Source organism: Zophobas morio, unplaced genomic scaffold (assembly GCF_036711695.1).
Source record: "Zophobas morio isolate AGI-343-1 ecotype UQ-CSIRO unplaced genomic scaffold, CSIRO_AGI_Zmor_V1 ptg000017l, whole genome shotgun sequence".
Taxonomy (NCBI): domain Eukaryota; kingdom Metazoa; phylum Arthropoda; class Insecta; order Coleoptera; family Tenebrionidae; genus Zophobas; species Zophobas morio.
The window spans coordinates 223,249-250,353 of record NW_026972122.1 but is presented as its reverse complement, the minus strand read 5'-3'; the positions used below and the strand labels follow the sequence as shown (position 1 = coordinate 250,353).

The window sequence follows — 27,105 nt, the reverse complement described above, 5'->3', positions numbered from 1 at the left end:
AAATTAAAGAAACAAAAAATATGAAAAATTGAAAAACTGAAGAACCGAAAAGTTGAGATTTAAAAAACAAATAATTATAAAATCGGAATATGGAAAATTTGAAAAATTGTAAAAATAAAGAAAGCGACAGATTGCAAATCGAAAATTTGAAGAAATGAAAAATTCAAAATTCAAAATTGAAATCAGAGATTAAAATCCCAAACTTTTTGAGGATTTTTAGGACATTTTTCGAAAAAGACAAACATTATGAGTTCTTATCATTTTTCGACTACTGTCGAAAGTCGGCTAAAGACGTTTTTTGTAAATCGAAAAATGAAATATCGAAAAACTGAAGAAACGAAAAATTGAAACACTGACGATCTAAAAATCGAGAAACCTAAAAATCTAAAAAAAATAATGAATCGAAAAATTAGAAAGAAGAATAAACGCGAAAGCGAAAAATCGGAAAACGAAAAAACTGCAAAATCGAAAAATTATAGAATTGTCGAAATTGTGAAACCGAAAAAACGCAACATTGAACGATTGAAAAATTGAAAGCTTAAATATCGAGAAATTGACGTCCGACAAATAAAAAAAAATCATCCGAATTGAGATAGGGTGGGTGGGTGGGGCTTATATTTTTAATTTAAATAATAAAATGCTATATTTTTGCAAGGAAATATGGATTTTGCATTTATGGGGTGGAGCCTAATTGCAAAATTGATATTTCCTCATACAAATTTTCCCTTTTAAACATATTTTAAGTTTTATCTTGTGAAAAAAGTCTACACATATTAAAACAAAAAGGCAAAATGTAAGCCCGCCCACCCGCCTTATCTCGATTGTGATGATTTTTTTATTCGCCGTAAAGCAAGGGGACGGAGTTTAATTGCAAAATACTTATTTCTTTACAAGAAATTAAAAACATGTTTTTGAGTATCGTATTACTAAAAGAATACTATGTACATTAAGAAAAAAAGGGCAAAATATAAACCCCGCCCACCCACCCCATCTCAATTGTGATGATTTTTTTTATTCTTAAAAACATAAAACACGTTTAAGATGGTAAATTTTTGTAAGAGAATTTGGACTTTGGAATTAACGAATGAAAACTTCATTACTATTTAGATCGGGGAAGCTTTGGGTGGGGTTTTATTTTTCTTAATATGCTCAGTATTTTTTGAACAACCCGATACTCAAAAACAGTTTTTTAGTTTCTCTTGTAGAGAAATAAGGATTTTGCAGTTAATCTCCACCCCTTTGACTCACGACGAATAAAAAAATCATCACAATTGAGATAGGGCGGGTGGGCGGGGCTTATATTTTGCCTTTTTTTCTTGATATGTGTAGACTTATTTCGATAGCAAAAAGTTAAAATATGTCTAAAATTGTATTTTTTTAAACCTTGTATACAATGGAGCCATGATACATCACAAGTATTTATGGTTGCCTACCTGCCATCTTCTACAATCCAATGTTGATAAAAATAGAAAAATTTTGGGTGAAAACGGCACAAAAACCGTTAATTCATCAATCACAAACAAATCACTAATTAATTAAACTACGTAAACAAAAACCTTGGCCCTCCAACACGACAGTGATGGTAACTAAATCTAAATTTTGAGGTTATGTTTCAACAAAATTTTTTAGACTCGCAATTTTTCGCCAAAAACACAAGTGAGAAAAGAAACACACACACCGTGATAAAATTTATCAAACAAGTTCAAAATGTCGGTTTTCGAATATTCCGAAACTCAAATCGAAATGAAATCTTCCCCCAACAACGTCCACAACTGCAAAGTCTGTCCATATTTCACGACCTCGTTCCTCGTCATGGTGAACCACGTCAGATGCCACCACTCAGTGGTGCAACACTTCAACTGTGAAAGCGCAAACCTCGAAACTTACTTCTGCAAAGACTGCGACTTTGAAACGGAACTAACCCTGCTTTTTAAAAAACACATTGAAGAGCGCCACGGCGTTAAAAAAGAGTGTCAAGAGTCATCGAGTGAGGGGCACCGGATTCAGAGCTACGTTTGCGAAAAATGCGGCTTTGAAACCCACTTTTCGATCAAGTGGCTGCGCCATAGTGCTGCGTGTTTGGGAAACGAAGAAAATTCGTGGACGAGGTTTGCGACGAACTCTGGAGATAACCCGTACGCGTGCGATCAGTGCGAGCAACGGTACAAACACAGATATAATTTGAAGATGCACACGATTTCGAAACATATGAATGATAAAGAAATATCGTGGTATCGTTGTGCGCAGTGTACGTATAGAACGACGCAGAAGCGCTATTTAAAGAACCACATGAATACGCAACATTTGTGTGGAACCGATATTAAGTGGTACAAATGTGGCAAGTGCCCGTTCAAGACTAAAGATAAGTCGTCTTTGAATAGACACGTAAGTGTGCATCATGTGGATGAACGACTCATTAAATGGTACGAGTGTAACAAATGTTCCTATAAAGGTAAAACGAAATCCTATTTAAAAAAACACACGATTTTGCGACATTGCAGCGACCAAGATATTAAATGGTATGAATGCAAACAATGTTCATACAAAGCTAAACAAAAAGCTAATTTGAAAAGCCACATAAACGCGCAACATTTGGATGGCCCGGATGTGATATGGTACCAGTGCCAAAAATGCCCGTACAAGTCAAAAAACAAAACTGCGTTAAATAAGCACACAAACTCGCGCCATTTGGACGAAAAGGATATCAGGTGGTATGAATGCAAAATGTGCCCGTATAAAACTAGGTATAGATCGTCGTTTAATGGTCACGTTACAGCACGTCATTTGGATGATAAGGATATTAAATGGTATGAATGCAAAAAGTGTCCATATAAGTCAAAACGCAACGATAATTTAAAGAAGCACATAAATGCGCGTCATTTGGATGGGGTGGATGTTAAATGGTACAAATGTGGTATTTGTTCGTATAAAGCTAAAGATAAGTCAGCTTTGAATATCCACCATAACTTACACCATTTAGAGGAGCATGATATTAAATGGCATGAGTGCAAACAGTGTCCATATAAAGCCAAAGTTAAGTCGAATTTACGGCGTCATATAGACGTGCATCATGCAGGCGAACAACTATGAATACAATGTGATTGTGTTGTCCTATTTATTGAGTGTTTTGTACAAATAGTAAATAAATTAGTCAAAAAGAACTGAAAGATGTGTATATGCAACTAGTTATACAGGCAAGTGAAAGTGAGAACAATCTATGAACGGATTTTTCTATAGCCAGTTTTAAAAAATCAGTGATACTTCGTCACCTTAGAACTGGTTTGCCGCATATCCAAATCGCGTCCGAGGGATTTTCGCCTCTACTGTTTAGTGCAGATTTGCCGCATGTTGCACTTGGGCGAAGCGAAACATAGTTTAGATTCAGTGCTGATTTGCCGCATGTCCAAGCAGAAATCGATATAGTACCGTTATCCGTTTTTACGTACTTCCTTGCTGTTTTGCTTTTCAGCGTTAGGTTTGGGGTTGGGAAAGAAATCGTATTCAACTTCATGCGCAGAACAATAAGAATAATGTGAAATAAATAAAAAAGAGACTTAACAATTTTGATGAATCTGAAATTAAAAAAAAACAACTGTAATTTGTGCAACTCTTTTTCTGTTGTTATAGATGTTACAAATATTTTCGATTTTTTTTTTAAGGAAGATTGAGTTTCAAATTATTAGATTCGAAATTTTACAAATTTAAATTTCAAATAGATTTGTTGCTCGTTAAACAAATAATTTAATTTTTTACTTAACAGTAACATTTTTATTTAATGATTTCTCGGAAATGATTGAACTTATTTTCTCTAAAATTTTAGTCAACAAAATTCATAATGCTGCATACCTATATTCGTATTTGTAGAAATGATATTTCCACATCAATAATTACAGATAATAATAGATACATTTTTCAGAGATAATTAAGATTAAGATTTCGCACGCGCAGAACAAGTAATACGGCAAGGACTCATAATGTGAAATAAATGAAACATTGAAACGATATTAGAAATCTCGTGGTGAAGTAGTTAACTAAGTATAACGAACAATGAATGTTAAGTTATTGATGTTTTGATTCGATTTTTTCTAAATATTTCTAAAATAAAGAAACTTATTTTTCTTTATTTTTATATAAAATCTACATTTGATAAAACTCATTGCAGTCATTCATTTTTCCTAAAAACTGTAGAATCCAAATATTGCATTGTTAATTTCCATTGTTAAATGGCATGGGCGCCCATAGGGGGGGGCCAGGGGGGGCGATGGCCCCCCCTGAGATTCTGCGTCAATTTCCTTTTTATTTGTGAAAATTAAACTTCAGCACATTTGTAAGAGAAGATACATACCCTACACTTTCAGTTTTATGGCCACACAAACACAGAAATGTGACAAACTTAGACCATCTGGTTTTGAAACCCTCTATTCGGCCCAGATTTGCCTGGAAACATCATAAATCTATCCTTTTTAACCGGTACTGAATTATGAGTTGTTTCGTTATTTGCTTTTTACAGTTATTACAACACAAGAGCAAACATTTTATTGCTTACGTCCAAAAATTCATTCCGTTTTCACTTTTTATCTGTGGTGAAGTGACGTGTAAAGACGAACAGTTGTTAAACCGGCGTTTTGTTGACTATACTTTTTATTATTTATTTATTTCAAAATACAAGCGTAAGTACTCTTGATGTCTGTTTAAATGTTAAATTTAATATTTTATTTAAAAACAAAGAAATATGGATATTTGAAATTTCTTCAAGAGAAAAATTACAAATACTGATGATGATACTTCAGCTAATAAGAAGTATAAAATAAGTGGTGTTATTTATTACTACTGATGGCGGGTTTTCAGAGTAGCCATCGATTTCGAGTGGAAATTTCGGTTGCTCCAGAACTGTTTCACCAATGAGCGTGCGAACTACAATACAGATAGCATAGAAAATTATTTTGGCACTTTTATTCCATATCTGGATCATTTCATTCTTTCCTTAAGGACATGATTTTCCGAAACAAAAGTGTCATTATACTCATTATTTTCCTTACATCCAAAGAATGTACATAACTTAAAACCAAGTTGCTTTAAAGGGTTGGGCGAATTTTACTCCACTGACAATTTATCAGACGAAATCCAAAATTGGCAGGATTTTGTAAAAATAAAAAAACTTGACAGTAGTATTTGAGAGAGAGAGAGAGTTAATGGCGAAGAAACATCTGTTGGTAGAGTAATTGACGATTTTGGCCAAGAAAAAAGAAATTAGCAATTTGCTTTTGATTAATTTTATATTTTTATAACTTTTTAATTTTAATATTTTACACTGTTTTGTTAATAATAAGAATAATGATGTTGTAGAATTATTTGCGAGTAGATTTGATTAACGTAGTTGATGATTAAAATATATATTTATAATAGTAAAGATTTATATCATTATATTATTTATATATACAAGAACAGAGTATATTACAAAAATTTCAGGGTGGCCCCCCCTGAGAAAGGTTTCTATGGGCGCCCATGTTAAATGGTGAATTGTGAACGAAATACGGAGTACCAAATTTAAATGTGTTTTACAGAAAGGAACTATTTTTACAAAGGATAATAAAATGATATTTTCTTTGCATTGGCGGAGTAAAGGCGGCTCGTTGACTCGCTGCAGTCCTACTAAAATTGCAGCTTAATATGTAATTTTTTTATATAAAATATTCAAACTGATAAAGAACACTCGGGTAAAAATAGTTTGTTGTCTCAAACAATTAGATTCCAGTATTTTATTACATTACGTGGATATTGACTACAAGTAGCTATTGTCGGGCAACCAGAGAAAATTAGCAGTGATACTGTTTAAAACTGTAAATGCAGTATATTTGGATTTGGAAATAAATCATTCGTTTCCATGTCTTATGTATCAGTGACAATTATGTTGACTGCAACCCAAATCTATTTGATTACCCCTAACTCCATAATATCTAGTACTTAATATAGTTATATGCTTTTCAGTTGAAAATGAAAGAATTATTTGTACTGGTAGTTGTAAACAATTGTATAAATATTTCCGTTGGATTCCTTTGCGAACTCTTTGTCAATTATTATTTATGATACTATGGTATGATCCCAAACTGTTTAGAGAAGAAAGGGAGGCTGTGGTGTGCGCACGTAAACTTGTCCTATTTCTTTCCAATACATTAGCTCTAAATATTAGCTCTCTGTCTATCATCTCCTACGTGCGCTTATCATAGGCTCCTTTTATCTAAAAAGTATGCAGTATTTCCCGCGCAAACCAGCAGTCAGATCTCTAGATTGCCTGGCGTCGTGATTTGTCACGTATTTTTAAATAACATACAGTTTTCTAAATTTGCTGAAGTACTACTAAACTACAAAAATAAATAAAATGGTAAATTATATTCTCAAATTATAACTCCGAATTAAACATGCCGTGAACCCTACTAAGTATAAATTAAACGTCATTGTTTGCTAACTACATAATTGATTAAACTTATTATTTTAAATAAGGTAAGGTATTAAACTAGACAGAGACTTGAATACTTTTTTTTACTAATTTTAATAATTCTTATAAATGAGTAGATATTTAATAATAAAGCAATACATATTATTATACGCAAAAAATGTATTTGCATGTTTTTGCATAAACTTCCTGCACTTATAATTTATGAACAGTATTTTGGACGATGCCCAATTAATTGATAAATAATAGTATGTTGATGTAAAAAGAGTATCATTACATTACTTCAAATTCTTTTAACTTTCTTTATGTATGTAGTATATCCTGTTTCCAAAGTCTCAAGAAATTAGGGTTATGGTAATTCAATTCAATCTGGATGCTTAGGGTAAAATCTCAATAAACAACAAATGAAAAAGTATGTTATTTTTTAAAATTTATATAACATTTTTTGCTGTAAAAGTTGGAGATGACGTTATATGATGGGGAGGATGATTACAAACAGCGTTTTATCAACCGGAAACGAGAGACCTATGTTTTCGTATTATAGGAGTCATGAAACGTTGAGAAGCCATAAAAGTAGCCAGTCGCCCGATGAACTTGATTACAATACTTCCTTAGCTTACGCTCGAGACATAAAAAAAATAAACAATAACATTTGGATTTAATAGCTTTTGATATCTGGTATACCTAAACAGTGAGTCAATTTTATGCGGCTATTATTACCATTACATATAACCATCCACTTAAATTAATTGGTAAAAAAAATTACCCATAAATAAGTTATTGTAAAGTTATTTTTATTTACACGCGTATAATTGCACAACAATAATTGTTAGACAAATAGAATGATAAAGAAAGGCAATGTCATATTAAAAAACAAATTACCCGTTTCGATGTAAGGTACCTTATATAAGTTAACAACATACATCTATTTAGTTATAGGTAAAATTCTAATACGGAATTTATTCTTGAAGTAAGTCGTAAATTGTAAATAGCTATAAATTCGGAAATAATTGTTTTTAAAAGATACAAGTCAAAAATGTATTAGGCATGATTGTCAAGAAACATTCCAATTCTGTTTCAAATTTGCAAGCATTTTATGTCAAAAGCTGATTTTTGTAAACGTTCCAGTAATAAATTTCGAAGCAAAATCCACCTAAACAGATTTTGCTTCGAAATTTTAATTTTCATATTACTTTTACAACATTTTAATTTAAAAAATTAAAAATGTATCTATTATTTGTGATTATTGATGTAGAAATATCGTTTCTACAAATAAGAATACTACAAAAAATTGTGAACTCTTTTACTGCTATGCAGCGTTATAAATCTTGTTCACTAAAACTTTAGAGAAAATAAGTTCAATCATTCCCGAGAAAAAATTAAAGAAAAATGTTACTGTTTAGTAAAAAATTAAATTATTTGTTTATCGAACAACAAATCTATTTGAAATTTAAATTTGTAAAATTTCGAATCTAATAATTTGAAAATATTTGTAACATCTATAACAACAGAAAAAGAGTTGCACAAATTACAGTTGTTTTTTTTTAATTTCAGATTCATCAAAATTGTTAAGTCTCTTTTTTATTTATTTCACATTATTCTTATTGTTCTGCGCGTGAAGTTGAATACGATTTCTTTCCCAACCCCAAACCTAACGCTGAAAAGCAAAACAGCAAGGAAGTACGTAAAAAGGGATAACGGTACTGTATCGATTTCTGCTTGGACATGCGGCAAATCAGCACTGAATCTAAACTATGTTTCGCTTCGCCCAAGTGCGACATGCGGCAAATCTGCACTAAACAGTAGAGGCGAAAATCCCTCGGACGCGATCTGGATATGCGGCAAACCAGTTCTAAGGTGACGACTTTAGACGATTTTATTTTACTTTTTAGTTACTTTATGTCCTGAAGTAGTTCGTTTTAGCCATTTTATTATAAATTAAATTATATGAGTACTTCCGTTTCACCAACGAAAATATTCTTTTTAGGGAATTTTGTATTAATACACTAACAAATGTCAATTATCTTTCCAATCGCAACCCCTGCGCTTCAATGGGTAATTGCACTTGCTACATTGATTTTAATAATTTTAAAAACAATAAAAGCCAATTAGTTTAATTTTATAAATATAATGAAATAAATGCATATTTTTCACTATAACATCTTACTATTTTAGGTTGTAACCTGTTTCGAATTTGGGTTACAACGTTGAGGTTATGTTAACACTGGAAAAATCCAAACAACTTCCTTGATTAATTTACAGACATAATAGGTGAGACCAAACCGCCAATGATTAACAGAATTTTTAATAAAATTTTCGCTTTAGCAAAAATGTCGACTTTGGAGTTCTCTGAGAAATTGGTTCACAATTGTGAAATTTGCCCATACTTCACAACTTCGGTATTTCTATTGACGACGCACGCCAGACGACACCAGTCACTTCAGCGTTTTAATTGTGAAAATGTCAACATCGAACCCTATTATTGCAAAGACTGTGATGTCCAAGCAGAACTTACCTTGATTTTTAAACATCACCTTGAACTGCACCATGGCGTTAAAAGCAATAAAGAATATGAAATTCAGAGCTACATTTGCAGAAAATGCAGCTTTGAAACTTTCTGCTCCCTTAAGTGGCTTCAACATACTACGGTATGTTTAGGGAGTCAAGAAAACCCTCAGATACCAAATGGTAAAAGTGGTGCAGAAAACACAGTGTTCACTTGGCATAAGTGTGACCAGTGTGAATACCAGAGTAAGTGTAAGCGTTACTTAAAAAATCACAAAATTCTGAAACACTTGACTGATGATGAAATACACTGGTATTATTGTTCAGAGTGTTCATTTAAAGCCAAATTGAATCGCCAGTTAAAAAGCCACATGTATTCACGGCATTTTGGGGAGGGAGGCATTAATAAATGCAGACAGTGTTCATTCAAAAGCAAACATAGGTCGTCTTTATATAAACACATAAATGAACACCACTTAAATGCTTTAGGTATTAAATTGTATGAATGCGAAATACGCCCATATAAATCTGGCCAAGGAAACAATTTAGAACTTAATAACGAATGTAAAAAGTCTTCATTTAACGACGCGAGTTTTAAATGGCATCAGTGCCAACAATGTCCTTTTAAGACTATGTACAGTTCTGGCTTACGGCATCACGTAAAAACGCAGCATTTAGCCGAGCAGGATATTAAATGGTACGAATGCAAGTGGTGTTCATTTAAAACTAAAATTAAGTTGTCTTTAAACCGACACATTAATTCGTTCCATTTAAATGAAAACGAAGCCACATGGTACGGATGCGATTGGTGTTCATTCAACACCAAAAACCAGTGCTCTTTGAGTAGACACATAAAAGCGCGTCATTCTGATCAACATAAAGTTAAATGGTACGAGTGCAAAATGTGTCCATACAGAACTAAAGACATTTTGAATTTGAACACTCATATAAGTTTGCATCACTCAAAACATACAGAACAAACTATTAAAGGGTACGAATGCGTTAAATGCAAATTCAAAACACACTACATTTTTAATTTGAGAAATCACATAAAAATGCTCCATTCTGATGAACCTGACCACGATATTAAACGGTACGAGTGCGAAAAATGTCCATTCAAAACAAAATATAGTTCTAGTTTAAAAAATCACATGAAAACGCGACATTCAGTCAAAGGGGAACATACTATTAAACATTCGGTCAAAAAGGAACGTAAGATTAAATCGTACGAGTGTCAAAAATGCCCGTTTGTCACAAAACATCAGGCTAATTTAAGCAGGCACACAAACGCGCGACACTTGCAAGGAAACGACGTTAAATGGTACAAGTGTAAATTGTGCCAGTTCAAAAGTAAAGACAATTCAAATATAGCCAGGCATGTAAAGCTGCGCCACGAAAACAATGCGAAATTGTACGAATGCCAACAATGTCCATACAAAACCCGACACCAGTCGAACATAACAAGTCACATCAATGCCAAACATTCGGAAGGACAAGATATTAAATGGTACGAATGCGACTGTTGCCCATTCAAAACCAAACGTATGTCGCATTTGTGTAGGCACGTCAAAGCGTGCCATAAAGAACAGGACATTAAATGGCATGGATGCGAGAGCTGCGAAAATAAAACCAAATGTAGTTCTGAATTAAAGGTCGACGTAAAAGCAGAACATTTGGACGAAGACGAACAACATTGAAACCAAAACAACGCGGAATGCTATAAACTAACCTCACTTTTTTGTATAATAAAATGAACCCTGTTCAACTGTCAGTTACACATAATAATATGGATTAATAAAACACATGCGTTTTTCGTTTGTATTTTTATTTTATACCTTTATTGAAGTCAATAAGTAAAACATTTTAGCGTTAAAAAATTATGTTGGCAACAACGCAGTTTGACATTTATTCCATAAACTATATTAAACAAAGTTAGGTTATGTCTTGTTTAACACAAACACTTTTCTTTATGTGTCTTGTTAAAGACGACTTATACTTAAACTTGATGCCACAATTTTCGCACTCGTACCATTTGGCACTCCTTCCATCCAAGTGGTGCGCATTTATGTGTCTACCCAACGTCGACCTGTCCTTATTTTTGTACGAACACTTGGAACACTCATACCATTTAACGTCCTTTTCATCCAAATGGCGCGCGTTTATGTGCATTTTCAAATACACTTTCTGCTTAGCTCTGTACGGACACTGTTGACATTCATACCATTTAATCTCTTGTTCGTCTAAATGCCGCGCATTTATGTGTTGATTCAAACACACTTTATGCTTAGTCCGAAATGGGCACTTTTCGCACGCGTGCCACTGAATATCCTGTTCATCCAAATGCCGCGAAATCACGTGACGTCGCAAAGAAAAATTGTACTTGGTTTTGTACGAACACATTTTGCATTTGTACCATTTAATGTCTTGTTCGTCTACGTGGTGACGTTTCATGTGGTGAATCAAACTTGAGTCGCTTTTGGCTTTAAAAGGGCACTTTTTGCAGTCGTACCATTTAATGTCTTCTCCGTCCAAGTGGTGTACATTGATGTGTCTGATTAAATTGTTGTGTTGTTTGGTTTTGTACGGACACTTATGGCATTCAAACCATTTAATATTTTCTTCGTCGGTATGTCGCAAGTACATGTGGGCTTTCAAGTGTCTTCTCTGTGGTGACTTGTACGAGCACTTGGTGCAATGGTGCCAAAGCACTTGATCTTCGTTCAAGTGTTTCAAAACTTTGTGTTCTCGTAACGAGTGTTTAAATTTGTATTTGCGTTCGCATTGGTCGCAGTTGTACCACGTTAAGACGTCTTTCACTGTATTTCTTCTTGAATTCGATTTTTGTAGGTTATGTTGACATGTTGCAGCGTGTTGAAGCCACTTTAGTAAGAAGTGTGTTTTGAGACAACATTTCTGGCATGTGTACGTTTGAATGTTGAACTGTGATGAGTCTTGACCATTTTCTTTTTTAATGCTATGGTGTTGTTCGACGTGTTGTTTTAAAAGTAGTGCGAGTTCTGTCTGGAAATTGCAGTTCTTGCAGTAGTAAGTCTCGATGTTGATATTTTCACAGTTGAAATGGAGCAACGATGAATGGTGACGTCGAACGTGGTTGGTTAAAAGGAACTGTGATGTACTAAAGTACGGGCAAAGTTTGCAAGTGTGAAGGTTTTTGACACAAGGGAAGGTTTCATGGGGCATTGGACTTGACATAGTGGTTTGCCTATGGATACTTTGTTTTACAATAAATGTAATACTAGCTCTTATCTTACCGTTTCATTATTATTACTTCGCTAGTTTTAGACACAAATATAACCTCAAAATTTACGTTTCCGTTCAAGGTCGAAACCAAACCCACATTTGGTTGTCGAAATGTTTTGATTATTTTTGTTGTATCTCTGGAGTGGTTTCTTTTTTTCTTTTACACTAGTGTGAGGACTAGAACATTACTAAAAGCAACGATTTAAGGTTAAAAAGACAGTCACATTAAAATAAAATAAATAGATTGTCAAGTTCATGTGCGGGTATTTGCTCACTAACGCCATCACAACTAAGGATATGGTACTACAATGACGTCAAATTTAAAAATGGGTTTTATAGGCGTTTTCTGGAATAAAAATTAAAGAAAAACACATTCAGAATATTTTCAGTAAATTAATTGATCGTGAAGTTAAATTACCAGAATATATTTTTCTCTGCGATAGAAAGAAAACTTTGAAATCCGTTCATGGACTGTTTTCACGTGTGTAATTGGTTGCGTACATATTTTTAAATTTCCATTACATGTGAAATGTGTCACCGCCCACGATTTGTGTGAACAGGACATAAATCGTCGCTGAGTAGACCGTCAGTGCACTTCATTTAGACGCAAGTGATATTAAATATTTTGAGTGTACAAAGTGTGCGTACAAATTTAAGCATAGAGCGTCTTTGAAAAGACACGTAAAAATTCTCCATTTGGACGAAAATGATATTAAATACAGTAAAGCTGAAATGGATGTGTCCCCAAGTAAAATTTAGTTGTTGGATGCAAACGTCAAACTGTAGTTACACTAACGAAATAAGCAATAAAGTCACCAAATTCACTGAATATATTGTAAATTTCAGTCTTGTGTAATATTCACTTTAAGTTATGTCAGAATTGAAAGAAATATACTATAAATTTTGTTTGAAGCTTGTTTAATTTACAATACGTGTGGTAGTTAATAGACAAACATTAGGGGGAGTAGTTTTAAGTTTCTTGCTGTCGAAATAAGCCTGCACATATTAAGAAAAAAAGGCAAAATAGAAAACATGTTTTTAATTTCTTGTAAAGAAATACGTATTTTGCAGTTAAGCTTCGCCCCCTTGGTTCACGGCGAATAAAAAAAATCATCCCAATTGAGATCGGGCGGGTGGGCGGGCTTACATTTTGCCTTTTTGTTTTAATATTTGTAGACTTCTTTTCACAACAAGAAACTTAAAGCATGTTCAAAATGGAAAATTTGTATAACGAAATATCGATTTTGTAATAAAGCTCCGCCCCATAATTGTAAAATCCATATTTCCTTACAAAAAGGTAACTAGCGTTCAAATAAAAACGACGTCAAGCTGGCTTTGTAAATGTGAATTTAGGGCTTAGTGAATGATACGTTCACATTTCCAAAGCTAACATGTCGTTTTTATTTGAACGCTCGTTAACATTTTAACCAGATTTTAAGTTTCTTGTTAGGAAAAAACGACTATGTATATTAAGAAAAAAAAGGCAAAATATAAGCCCCGCCCACCCGCCCTATTTTAATTGTGATGATTTTTTTTATTCGTCGTGAGCCAAAGGGGCGGAGCTTAACTGCAAAATCCTTATTTCTCTACAAGAAATTAAAAATATGCTTTTGAGTATCGGGTTCTTCAAAGAATACTATGTATATTAAACCAAAAATGGGTGGGGCCCCATACCCGCCCCGATCTCAATTGTGATAAATTTTTCATTCGTTGTTAGATTGAGGAGCGGAGCTGAAGTGCAAGATCGATATTTATCTACAAGAATTTACTATTTTAACCAAGTTTCTTATTGTGAAAAGACGACCACGTATATTAACATAAAAGGCAAAATATAAGCCCCGCCCACCCGCCCCATCTCAACGGTGATGATTTTTTTTTAAATCGTCGAGAGCCAAAGGGGCGGAATTTAATTGCAAAATCCTTATTTCTCTACGAGAGAAACTAAAAACATGTTTTTAAGTATCGGATTGTTCAAAGAATACTGAGTATATTAAGAAAAATAAAGCCCCACCTATACCTTCCCCGATCTAAATAGTAATGAAGTTTTCATTCGTTGGCGGACCTAGGGGTGGCCCTAATTCCAAAATCTTTATTTCCTTACAAAAATTTAACATTTTAAACGTGTTTTAAGTTTTCAAGAATAAAAAAAATCATCACAATTGAGATGGGGTGGGTGGGCGGGGTTTATATTTTTTTCTTTTTGTTTTAATATGTGTAGACTTTTTTCACAATATAAAACTTAAAATATGTTTAAAAGGGAAAATTTGTATAAGAAAATATCAATTCTGCAATTAGGCTCCACCCCATAAATGCAAAATCCATATTTCCTTGCAAAAATGTAACATTTTAACTATTTTCTAAGTTTCTTGTTGTGAAAAGATGGCTATGTTAATTAAGAAGAAAAAGGCAAAATATAAGCCCCACCCACCCACCCTATCTCAATTCTGATGATTTTTTTTATTCGTCGTAAGTCGAGAGGCTGAGCTTAATTGTAAAATCTTTATTTTTCTAGGAGAAATCACCTTGTGAAATATGTTCTTAAGTAAAATCGCGTTATACAAAGAAAACTAAACTGAAAACAGAAAATCTAAAACCGGGAAGTCGAAAAATCGAAAGATTAAGCAATCGAAAAATTGAAAAATCGAAAAAGTAAAAAAATCGACACATCAAAAACTCCAAAATCCAAAAATCTAAAAGTCGAAGAATCAAGATATTGAAAAATCCCAAAACTGAAATATCGAAAAACTGAAAAATGAAAGAAAAACTGAAAAATGGAAAACCTGAAAAAATCGAAAACTGAAATATCCAAAAACTGAGAACCTAAAAAGTCGAAAAATTGAGCAATAGAAAAATCAAAAAAGTGAAGTCGAAGAATTGAAACCTTAAAAAAATAAAAAACCTGAAAAATCGAAAAATTAAAGAATTGAAGAACAGGAACATCGAAACCCTCGAAAGTCAAGAAATGGGAAAATCAAAACATCGATTAATTGAAAAATCGAAAATTTGAAAAAACGATAATTGAAAAACAGAAAATCTAAAACAAAAAAGCTAAATGTAAAACCCGCGCACCCGCCCAATCTTAATTGTGATGATTTTTTTTTAATCGCCGTGAACCAAGGGAGCTGAGTTTAAGAGCGAAGTACTAATTTTTTTACAAGAATTTAAAAACCTGTTTTTGAATATCGTGTTTTCCAAAGAATACTATGTATATTAAGAAAAAGCCACAATATATATATGTTTTTAATTTCATGTAAAGAAATAAGTATTTTGCAATTAAGCTCTGCCCCCTTGGTACATGACTAATAAAAAAATCATTACAATTGAGACAGGGTGGGTGGGGGGGGCTTATATTTTGTCTTTTTGTAAAAATATGTGTAGACTTCTTTTCACAACATGAAACTTACAACATGTCTAAAATGGAAACTTTGTGTAAGCAAATATCGATTTTGCAATTACCCTCCGCCCCTCAGTGTGACACCGAATGAAAAATTCATCACGATTGAAGTCGAGACAGATGGGTGGGGCTTCTCGTTTGGCTTTATTTTTTAATTAATACATTTTAGTTTTCTTTGTATAACACGATTACTTAAGAACATATTTCACATGGTAATTTTTCGTAAAAAATAAGGATTTTACAATTAAGCTCCGCCCCTCGGCTTACGATGAATAAAAAAATCATCACAATTGAGACAGGGCGGGTGGGCGGGGCTTATATTTTGCCGTTTTTTTCTTAATATACATAGCCATCTTTTCACAACAAGAAACTTAGAACGTGGTTAAAATGGTACATTTTTGCAAGGGAATATGGATTTTGCAATTATGGGGCTGAGGCTAATTGCAAAATCGATATTTCCTTACACAAATTTTACATTTTTGACTGGTTGTTTTACAAAAAGACAAAATATAAGCCCGCCCACCCACCCTGTCTCAATTGTAATGATTTTTTTAATTAGTCGTGTACCAAGGGGGCTCAGCTAACTGCAAAATACTTATTTCTTTACATGAAATTAAAAACATATTTGCGTATCGTGTTGTTCAAAGAATATTATATATATTAAGAAAAAAAAGACAAAATATAAACCCCGCCCACCCACCCCATCTCCATTATGATGATTTTTTTTCTAAGAAACTTGAAACGCGTTTAAAATGGTGAATTTTTGTAAGGAAATATGGATTTTGCAATTAGGCTCCGCCCCTATGTCTGCCCACGAATGAAAACTTCATTACAGCTATGGGTGGGGCTTAATCTGTGGCTTTAATTTTTTCTTATTATACATAGTATTCTTTGAATAACACGATACTCAAACAAATGTCTTACATGGTGACTTCTTGTAGAGAAATAATAAGTATTTTGCAAATAATTTCGGAAGTTTCCACGGTCGGATTCAATATGTGATCGTTTTTCGGGTTGGGAAAACTCTCAGAAGAGTTTTCAACCCCGCTCTTGAAGACGCCACTTACGAAAGCGTGCAAAACGTTGAGTCCAAATACTCAATTGACACGGTCACAACACGGAAAACGATCATATATAGGATTTTGCAATTAAATTCCGCTTCTTAGGCTCTTGACGATTAAAAAAAATCACAATTGAGATAGGGCGGGTGGGCGGGGCTTATATTTTGCTTTTTTTCTTAATATACGTAGTCGTCTTTTCAGAACAAGATACTTAAAACATGTTTAAAATGGTAAATTCTTGTAAACAAATATGGATCTTGCAGTTAAGCTCCGCCTTCTTGGCCTACGACGAATAATAAAAAAATCATCACAATTGAGACAGGGTGGGTGGGCGGGGCTTATATTTTGCCTTTTTTTCTTAATATACATAACCATCTTTTCACAACAAGAAACTTAAAACATGGTTAAAATGGTACATTTTTAAAGGAAATATGGGGTTTGCAATTATGGGGCGGAGGCTAATTGCAAAATCGATATTTCCTTACACAAATTTTCCATTTTAGACATGTTGTAAGTTTCATGTTGTGAAAAGAAGTCTACACATATTTTTACAAAAAGACAAAATATGAGCCTGCCCACCCACCCTGTCTCAATTGTAATGATTTTTTTATTAGTCATGTACCAAGGGGGCAGAGCTTAATTGCAAAATACTTATTTCTTTACATGAAATTAAAAACATATTTGCGGATCGTGTTGTTCAAAGAATATTATGTATATTAAGAAAAAAAGACAAAATATAGACCCCGCCCACCCACCCAATCTCCATTGTCATGATTTTTTTTTTCTTAGAAACTTGAAACGCGTTTAAAATGGTGAATTTTTGTAAGGAAATATGGATTTTGCTATTAGGCTCCGCCCCTAAGTCTGTTAACGAATGAAAAGTTCATTACAGCTATGGGTGGGTCTTAATCTGTGGCTTTATTTTTTTCTTATTATACATAGTATTCTTTGAATAACATGATACTCAAAAACATGTCTTACATAGCAATTTCTTCTAGAGAAATGATAAAGATTTTACAATTAAATTCCGTTCCTTTGGTTCTTGGCAATTAAAAAAAAATCAGAATAGGGAATGGGTGGGTGGGCGGGGCTTATATTTTGCCTTTTTCTTAATATACGTAGGAATATTTTCAGAACAAGAAACTTAAAACATGTTTAAAATGGTAAATTCTTGTAGACAAATATGGATCTTGCAGTTAAGCTCCGCCTTTTTGGCTCACGACAAATAATAAAAAAATCATCACAATTGAGATAGGGTGGGTGGGCGGGGCTTATATTTTGCCTTTTTTTTTTCTTAATATGTGTAGACTTATTTCGACAACAACAAACTTAAAACATGTCTGAAATGGTAAATTTTTGTAGTAAAATCATTATTTCTCTAGGAGAAATTAAAAAACTGTTTTTTTTAAATGTACACAGTATTTTTTGAACAACACGATACTCAAAAATATGTTTTTAATTTCTTGTAAAGAAATAAGTATTTTGCAGTTAAGCTCCGCCCTCTTGGTTCACGGCGAATAAAAAAATCATCACAATTGAGACAGGGCGGGTGGGCGGGCTTACATTTTGCCTCTTTGTTTTAATATGTGTAGACTTCTTTTCACAACAAAAAAAATATTTTTAAAACGGAAAATTTGTATAAGGAAATATCGATTTTGCAATTCGGCTCCGTCCCATAATTGCAACATCTATATTTCGTTGCAAAATAGTACCATTTTAACCATGTTTAAGTTTATTGTTATGAAAAGATGACTATGTAAATTAATAAGAAAAATGCATAATATAAGCCCCACCCACCCACCCTATCTCAATTCTGATGTTTTTTTTTATTCGTCGTAAGTCGAGGGGCGGAGCTTAATTGTAAAATCTTTATTTTTCTACGAGACATTTAAATATATTTTTAAGTAATCGTGTTATACAAAGAAACCTAAATGTATTAATTAAAAAAGAAAACCAAGAGAGAAGCCCCACCCATCCGTGTCCATATCAATCGTGATGAATTTTTCATTCGTTGTCAGACCGAGAGGAGCGTAATTGCAAAATCGATGTTTCCCTATACTAATTTACCATTTTAAATATATTTTAAGTTTCATGTTGTGAAAAGAAGTCTACACATATTAAAACAAAAAGGCAAAATGTAAGCCCGCCCACCCACCCTGTCTCGATTGTAAAGAATTTTTTCTTCGCTGTGAGCCAAGAGGGTGGAGCTTAACTGCAAAATTCTTATTTCTTTACAAGAAATTAAAAACACGTTTTTGAGTATCGTGTTGTTCAAAGAATACTATGTACATTAAGAAAAGAAGGCAAAATATATATAACAATAAATATAAACTATAATTTGAATAACACGATACACAAAAACATGTCTTACATGGTAATTTCTTGTAGAGAAATAATAAGGATTTTGCAAATAATTTCGGAAGTTTCCACGGTCGGATTCAATATACATATGATTGTTTTTCGGGTTGGGAAAAATCCCGCTCCTGAAGATACCACTTACGAAAGTGTGCGAAACGTTGAGTCTAATTTTGCAATTAAATTCCGCTCTTTTGGTTCTTGACGATTAAAAAAATCACAATAGAAATAGGGCGGGGCTCATATTTTGCCCTTTTTATTAATATACGTAATCATCTTTTTAGAACAAGAAACTTAAAACATGTTTAAAATCGTAAATTCTTGTAGATAAATATGGATCTTGCAGTTAAGTTCCGCCTTCTTGGTCACGACGAATAATAAAAAAATCATCACAATTGAGATAGGGTGGGTGGGCGGGGCTTATATTTTGCCTTTTTTTCTTAATGTGTGTAGACTTATTTCAACAAACAACAAATTTAAAACATGTCTAAAATGGTAAATTTGTATAGTAATCAATTTAAATCTGCTACTTTCTTAAAATAAAATTACAAACTAAATTTTACATATAAATTATCAAGTCCATTTGACAGAAAGTAAAGTTGGTTACACGTTGCTCTGCTTCGTTTTTCTTTGTTGTTCAAACGATTGAAATTAATCAAAATTAAGCGGGTAACTCTGAGTTATTTTAGTGCTGTTATTGGAAAAATGACAAAACTTATTATATACGTTTAAAGAATTTGACAACATTTAAACGTCATTCAAGTTTTCTCTTATTTTTCCGTCAAAGTCCGAAACAACAGCCAACACCCAGCAATTTTTCAAAAATTTACGCTGTGGGGTGTGTCATTTGCCAAAATCAGTTTTATCCTGGAGGGTATACCATTTGCCAAAATCAGCATTATCTTAACAAGTACTGTGGTGGATTATATAGGTTATTTTCGCTCAATTAGTAGCAGCGCCCTCTATACAAAGGATACCGAACCTACAATTTCGGGTGGGCGGAGTTAGTTTTTGCTAAGATAAGACTGATCTTGGCAAATGACATACCTTCTAAGAAAATAGAGGGTGGGTGGGCGGGGGTAGTACTTGCCAAAATAAGACTGATTTTGGTAAATGACATACCTTCCAAGAAAATACAGGGTGGGTGGGCGGGGCTAGTATTTGGTAAGATTTTTCGATATTCGATTTTTTTTATTTTGATTTTTGGATTTTAGAATTTTTTACTTTTCAATATGTCCTTCGTTCTATATTTCGATTCCTCGATTTTTAGATTTTCAATTTCCGGTTTATCGATTTCTTGGATTTCCATGTTTTAGAATATTTGATTCATCTAATTCTTGTTTTTCTTTCGATGTGAATTTTCAATTGGTTTCATTCCTTTTCATTTCCTGGATTTTTCGATTTCGCATTTTCGAATTTTTGATTTGTGATTTTTTCAATTTCTCCGCTCGTCAATTTTATATAGAATTTTCGATACTCAATTTTTTTAAATTTTGATTTTTCGATTCTAGAATTTTCGACTTTTCAACTTTCTATTACTTTTTTTCTATATTTCGATTTTTGGGTTTTCCGATTTCTTGGAATTTCAAGTTTTCTATTATTTCATTAATCGAATTTTCGATTTTTTTTCCATATTCGAATTTACAATTGGTTTAATTTCTTTTCAATTTTTCAATTCTTCAATTTTTAAAATTTTCGATTTGTGCTTTTTTCAATTTTTCCACTCAGTTTTAGGGTTTTCAATTTTTTTACTTTTCGATTATTCGATATTCGAATTTTCAATCTTTTTGTTTTTCGATTTTTCGAATTTTTCAACTAATTTGATATTTACGGAACATAATTAATCCCACCCACCCAATCTCCCTCCTTTTGAGTGATTGATTTTATCCAATCTGAATGAAATGAATGATCTTATACTGAACTGAAATATAGTTAGTTCTTAGAATGAGAAAAGGTGGGTGGGTGGGCGGGATTAGTACTTGCTAAGATAAGACTGATTTTGGCAAATCACATATCCTCTAATAAAATAGAGAGTGGGTGGGCGGGTCTAATATTTGATAAGATAGTACTGTTTTGGCACTCTTGACATTTTCGACCATTTTTCAATTATTTTCGAAAATTAACTGGACATTTTCTTGCATATTCCGATGTCCAGAGGTCATTTTCTAGTGTTTTTCCAAAATTACCAATTGAAATGTAGCAATTTTTACGATTTATAAAAAATCACTTTTAATTCCGAATTTTCTGGAAATTTTTAATCATGGATATCAAAGGTAAAACTGAACACGAACTCATAAACCACAATTGCAGGAGCATAAATATTGTTGCACAATTTTATTTATTTATTTATTTTTTCAAAAATCTGGATGTCTTTGTAATTGTTGTAATTTTTGAGGTTAGCAGAATCAAACAAAACACATAATGGATAAACAACACAAATGTATCAGGCGTTGTTAGCACTAGTTAACGATTAAACTCCTAACATGAACTGTGAATTTACAAACAATAAAACAAATTCACACACGTGTTGGCGTCGGTCGAAAATTCACTTATTTCTATTTTGTTTATATTATATTTTAAGTTTACTTGATTTCTGTAATTGGAGCATCTGAATTAACTGAAAAATAAAAGGAAACCTGAAAACGTATATACTTTGGAGTGCATCAATAACAATTAAAACTAAGGAGCCAAAAACTTGCTGGATCCGTTTGGCCATTTTTTACTTTGAAAAATTTAGAAAAGTACCCAAAAACCTGAAGAAAATCCCGACTCAATTTATTTAATATAACCACGCATGACACAACTCCCTTGTCTATGGGTATTTTCGGATGCGATTGATCATGAACTCGTTGTTCTATATGTAAACATTCAATACAAAATTTTTACAATTAAATGTTGGAGAAAAAAAGGCAATAAACATTTTGATTGATGAATTTTTGGTGCCTAACCGTCCTTTCTAGCAGTTTTGTTTGATTACTTCTGGTTTGAAAATGTTATAAACTTCTAGGGAATTTTGGCCATATTTGAGGTTAGGTGTGTTTAAGGTTATGTTTATACTTGTCTTAAAAAATTCAGAATATTTTTATATGAAATTGTAAGTGAGAACAGCATAACCGTTTTTCTGTTTGTGCCCCAAAAGGCCCTAATGAATGAATTTTAGTTACTATAACTAAACAACTAGAAAAAGAAATAGAAGTCACCTCTAGCAAGAACACCTAACGTTATTTTTTCTTATGATAAGTCTCCATCTCATAACAACAGCACATTTTAACTGTGAACATGCCAGCATCGAAACATATTACTGTAAATATTGTAATTTTCAAACTGAACTCCGCTGCCTTTTGAAACAACATATCAGCAACCACAGCAGTGTCAAAACCGAGAATGGAGCACCAAATCAAGACTACTCTGTATACAGATACATTTGTAAAAAGTGCAACTTTCAGACACACTTCTCACTTAAATGGCTTCAACATATTACCACATGTAACCAAGAGAATCAGCCACAATTTTCAACCAACTATGCAAAAAATTATTGTTTAAAGAAATACAACTGTGATCAATGTGACCGCAGATACAAGTACAACGGCTCTTTAAAACTGCACAAACTTTTAAAACACTCAAATGACGCCGAAATACGTTGGTACTACTGTCCCAATTGTCCATATAAAGCTGTACGTACTTGCGACCTAAAAAGACACATAAATTCGCGCCATTTGGACGAACAAAGCACTGAATGGTGTAAATGTGAACAGTGCCCTTACAAAACCAAGTACAATTTTAATCTGGTGATTCACATAAAGACGCACCATTTGGATGGACCAGACGCGAAATGGTATGAATGTAAAAAGTGTCAGTTTAAAAGCAAATACAGTAATCATTTGAAACGGCACTTGAGTGTTTTGCATTTGGACGACGAAAATACCAAGTGGTATAAGTGTCAAAACTGTCCATACAAAGCTAAATATAAATCAGCTTTATGTAGACACGTTAATACTCGACACGTGGATGAAAAGGATATTAAGTGGTTTGAATGTGAAAAGTGCACGTATAGAAGCAAGTATAGCTCGCACTTGAAGAGGCACATGAATGCACGCCATGTACAAAATGTAAAAAATGTTTGTATATAGTCCAGAAGAGTTGTTTGATTATTAAAAAATGAAGTGGTATGTATGCACGGATTTTTTTTAGGAAAATCTAAACTAGGTCACTTAATTGAACAACAATCAGGATATGAAAGAAATAAGTACACAGAGATGGAGTTCAAGGATTCAGTTTTTGTTTCTAGTGTATAGATAAGATTAAAATGTGCATGTATTTTGTTGTATTATATTTTCAATAAATACTTTGTATCGCTGTTTTATATTTATTTTATTTTAGGGGTTAATTTCAATCAATAAAAACACATTAAATTTGTGTAAATCACGAATGTCATTTTGGTACACACTTCGTTGTGCGACGAGTACCTGCTAAGATAAAGTCAAAAATTGCCCCGCCCACCCACCCCTATTCCGTTTTGATCACTCAGTTTATTTTTCAGGTTTTTGATTTTTTAATTTCTCAGTTTTTGGATGTTTCAGTTCAGGGATTTTTTAGATTATTTATTATTCAATTTCTCGATTTTACAATTTTTCAATTATTGACATTTCCAAATTTTCAATTTTTCGATTTTTCAATTAATCTATTTTTTAAGGTTACGATTTTTTTACTTCACTTTTTTGATTTTTCGTTTTTTCAATTTTTCGATTTCTCAATTTTACGATTTTTAAATATTTGGTCTTTGTAATTTTTTAAATTTGACTTTTATAATCTCTGTTTTTCGATTTTTCATTTCTTCAGTTTCACTTTTTAATTTTTTTAGGTTTTTGATTTTTCAATTTTTGAAGATTTTGATTTTTCGACTTCACTTTTTTGTCCGTTTATTTCTCAACTCTTTAATTTTTTCATTTCTCAGTTTTTGTATATTTCAGTTTTGAGATTTTTCAGTTTTTCCATTCTTGACTTTTTTTCATTTTTCAATTTTTAAAAAGTTCAGTTTTAGGAATTTTCAGATTATTTGTTATTCAATGTTTCTCTTCAATTTGACGATTTTTCAATTTTTGACTTTTCTAAATTCCCAATTTTTCGATTTTTCGATTAATCGATGTTTTGATTTTCCCATTTCTTGACTTTCGACTGTTTCGATTTTTCAGTTCTTCAATTCTTTTTCAATTCAATTTTTCGACTTCACTTTTTTGATTTTTCGATTTCTCAATTTTTTAGTTTTTCTTTCATTTTTCAATTTTTATAAATTTCAGTTTTGGGATTTTTCATTTCTTCAATCTTCAATTTATTAAATTTTTGGTTTTTCAGTTTTTCAATTTTTAAAGGTTTTGATTTTTCGTCTGCACTTTTTTGACTTTTTGATTTTTCAATTTTTCAATTTCTCAGTTTTTCGAAATTTTGGGATTTTTCAGATTATTTCTTATTCAATTTTTCTCTTCAATTTTACGATTTTTAAATATTCCGATTTTTCAATTTTTGACTTTTCTAAATTCTCAATTTTTTGATTTTTCAATTAATCGATGTTTTGATTTTCCAGTTCTTCAGTTCTTCAACTTTTTAATTCTCAGTTGTTGGATATTTCGGTTTTGGGATTTTTCGATTTACAATTTCAATTTTTCAATATTATGATTTTCAATTTTTCGATTTCGCAATTTTGCGATGTTTCAATTTTACGTTTTTCTAATTTTTCGCCTCTTCAATCTTACGATTTTTAAATATTTGGTCTTTGCAATTTTTCAAATTTGACTTTGATAAACTCTCAGTTTTTCGATTTTCCATTTCTTCGATTCTTCAAATTTTAAATTGTTTACTTGTTTTATTTTTCATTTTTTTAAGGTTTTGATTTTTCGACTTCACTTTTTTGACTCTTTGATTTCTCAATTTTTTAATTTTTCAGTTTTTCGATGTTTCGGTTTTGGGATTTTCCAAAATTTCGATTCTTCGACTTTTCGATTTTTTGATGTGTTGATTTCTTTACTTTTTCGATTTTTCAATTTTTCGATTTTAAAATTTTACATTACTTTTTGATTTCTCGATTTTTTATTTCAAATTTTCAAGTTTTCGAATTTTTCAAATGTTTAGATTTCTTAATCTTTCAATGCTTCGTTTTTTCAAATTTTCGATTTTTTGATTTTTCAGTTTTAAAATTTTTCAATGTTTTGATTTCCTGATCTATCGAAATTTGGATGTTTCGATAATTCTATTGTTCAATTTTTCGATTTAAAAATTTTTTAATTTTGAACTTTTCGATTGTGGCCTATTTCGGTTTCCCAACTTTTCGATTTCTCGATTTTTCAATTTTCCAGTTTTTCGATGTTTCGATTTTCAATAATCCGGTTTTTCATTTTTTTTATTTTTTGACGTTTCGATTTCTTGACATCTTGGTTTTTCGATTTCTCGATTTTTTAAATTTTCCATTATTTTAATTTTTCATTTTTTTCTCAGTGTTGACATCATACATACAATTTATCGAAAGTAACCACAAAAATTGTCACTTAAAACATTTAAAAATTCATACAAAGAAGAAAACAATTTTTCCAAAACATAAAAATAACTAAATTTTCCCGAAAAAAATCCATTTCAACAATATTGCTAATTTAGGGCGTTTTGTTAGTATCAAACACAATTAAAGAATTAATTCTTAGTTAAACAACCTTTAGAGTCGACAGTGGCCTGAGCGCGCTTTGGTCTGTAGATCAAACAAGTTCTCAGGCGACGAAATAATATAATAAAAAATTTACCAATATGGCTTTTTTCAGATCCTAGACTCAGTTAGTTTCCACTCCGACATGAGAGAAGAAAATAATTAACCCCGCCTCCATGTCAATTATTGGTTTTATCTGGTCAGAATGAAGGCGTGGATCTTATACTGAACAAATAAAATTAGTCGTTAGAATGAAGTCCGCAGGTGGGCGGGGCAATTACTTGGAAATAGAGGGCGGGTTGGCGGGCTTGCTAAGACAAGACTGATTTTGGCAGATGACATATCCTCTAAGCAAATAAAGGGTGGGTGGGCGGGGCTAGTTCATGCTAAGATAAGACTGATTTTGGCAAATGACATACCCTCTAGGAAAACAGAGTGAGGGTACACAGGCCTAGTACTAACTAAGATAAAACAGAACAATATTAAGAGCAGTCATTGGAGCGAAGAGGGCGACTGGGCGGGGCAACTGTTTGGTTATAAGATTTTGTAAAAAAAGCTAAACTCAGCCCCGCCCACCGTTTTTGTCCATTTCATTGACGTATTTTATTTACTGTAAAATGGGAATTGAATTCTATTTTGACAAGCAGGAGAATCTAAGACTTAAAACAAAGTCAAAAGTGGCCCCGCCCACCCACCCCTATTCCGTTTTGATCACTCAGTTTATTGGTTCTGCGACGGAAGTTGGATTTTATATTGACAAATAAATTAATATAATCGAGGATATTTTTTTTAATTTATTTTTTACTAAATTTTAATTTCTTTTTTCAAAAAACGACTTTACCAACAGCGTTTACATTTAAATAATAAAAATCACATAAAGCAGACACAATTACAAACGCCGCCCCTCTTTTTCGGGCTAATGAAACGATTTATTAAAGTGGGTGGAGCTTGTGCGAGTGGGAGGAGTGTCGGTTATATTGTTTTTTAAATGTGATTCCCATGTCTAGTATGCTGATTTAACACCAGTTTGATACTTTGCTGAACAATTTATCGCTTTTCCCACCAATGGTTTAATGGCTAATAATGTTGTCATTGATTAACAATATCAAGAGTAGTCACTAGATTGAAGAGGGAGTGGGTGGGTGGGCAATTGCTTGTTTATCAGAGATCAGATTCTGTAGGGAAAAGTTAAACTCACTCACTCACTTTTCCTCTTATTTTTTTGAAATAAGAAATCAATTTTATAGAAAATACTGTAATAAAAAATTTATGAATATGGCTTTTTTTACTTTTTTCGGATCCTAGACCCAATTACTTTCCAGTCCCACACGAGAGAAGAAAATAATTAACCCCGCCCACCCACCCCACCTCCATTTCAATGATTGCT

At 32.5% G+C, this 27,105-nt stretch overlaps 3 protein-coding genes across 4 annotated transcripts; 2 read left to right on the top strand and 1 right to left on the bottom strand.

Moving 5' to 3' along the window:
• Nucleotides 1-1,375: 1,375 nt before the first annotated feature.
• LOC135130064 (zinc finger Y-chromosomal protein 2-like) lies at nt 1,376-3,161 on the top strand. Of its 2 annotated transcripts, XM_064057378.1 has the most exons (3): nt 1,376-1,582; nt 1,630-2,711; nt 2,777-3,161. In XM_064057378.1, exons 2-3 carry the CDS (start codon nt 1,708-1,710, stop codon nt 2,790-2,792), a joined length of 1,020 nt encoding a protein of 339 aa, XP_063913448.1. In that variant the 5' UTR covers nt 1,376-1,582; nt 1,630-1,707; the 3' UTR covers nt 2,793-3,161. The 2 variants fall into 2 exon arrangements, with proteins under 2 accessions (XP_063913448.1, XP_063913447.1); XM_064057377.1 differs by having other exon boundaries at nt 1,379-1,582; nt 1,630-3,161.
• Nucleotides 3,162-8,461: 5,300 nt separating this feature from the next.
• Nucleotides 8,462-10,772, top strand: LOC135130096 (zinc finger protein 142-like). The gene is made up of 3 exons (XM_064057417.1): nt 8,462-8,509; nt 8,630-8,725; nt 8,780-10,772. Exon 3 carries the CDS (start codon nt 8,785-8,787, stop codon nt 10,654-10,656), a length of 1,872 nt encoding a protein of 623 aa, XP_063913487.1. The 5' UTR covers nt 8,462-8,509; nt 8,630-8,725; nt 8,780-8,784; the 3' UTR covers nt 10,657-10,772.
• A 28-nt stretch (nt 10,773-10,800) lies between these two features.
• LOC135130097 (zinc finger Y-chromosomal protein 2-like) lies at nt 10,801-12,535 on the bottom strand. The gene is made up of 2 exons (XM_064057419.1): nt 12,232-12,535; nt 10,801-12,182 (listed from the first exon to the last, which is right to left on the bottom strand). Exons 1-2 carry the CDS (start codon nt 12,237-12,239, stop codon nt 10,892-10,894), a joined length of 1,299 nt encoding a protein of 432 aa, XP_063913489.1. The 5' UTR covers nt 12,240-12,535; the 3' UTR covers nt 10,801-10,891.
• Between the last annotated feature and the right edge of the window lie 14,570 nt (nt 12,536-27,105).

Coding starts and splice junctions, on each gene's coding strand:
- LOC135130064 (XM_064057377.1), top strand. CDS start 1,708: ATGTCGGTTTTCGAATATTCCGAAACTCAAATCGAAATGAAATCTTCC.
- LOC135130096 (XM_064057417.1), top strand. CDS start 8,785: ATGTCGACTTTGGAGTTCTCTGAGAAATTGGTTCACAATTGTGAAATT.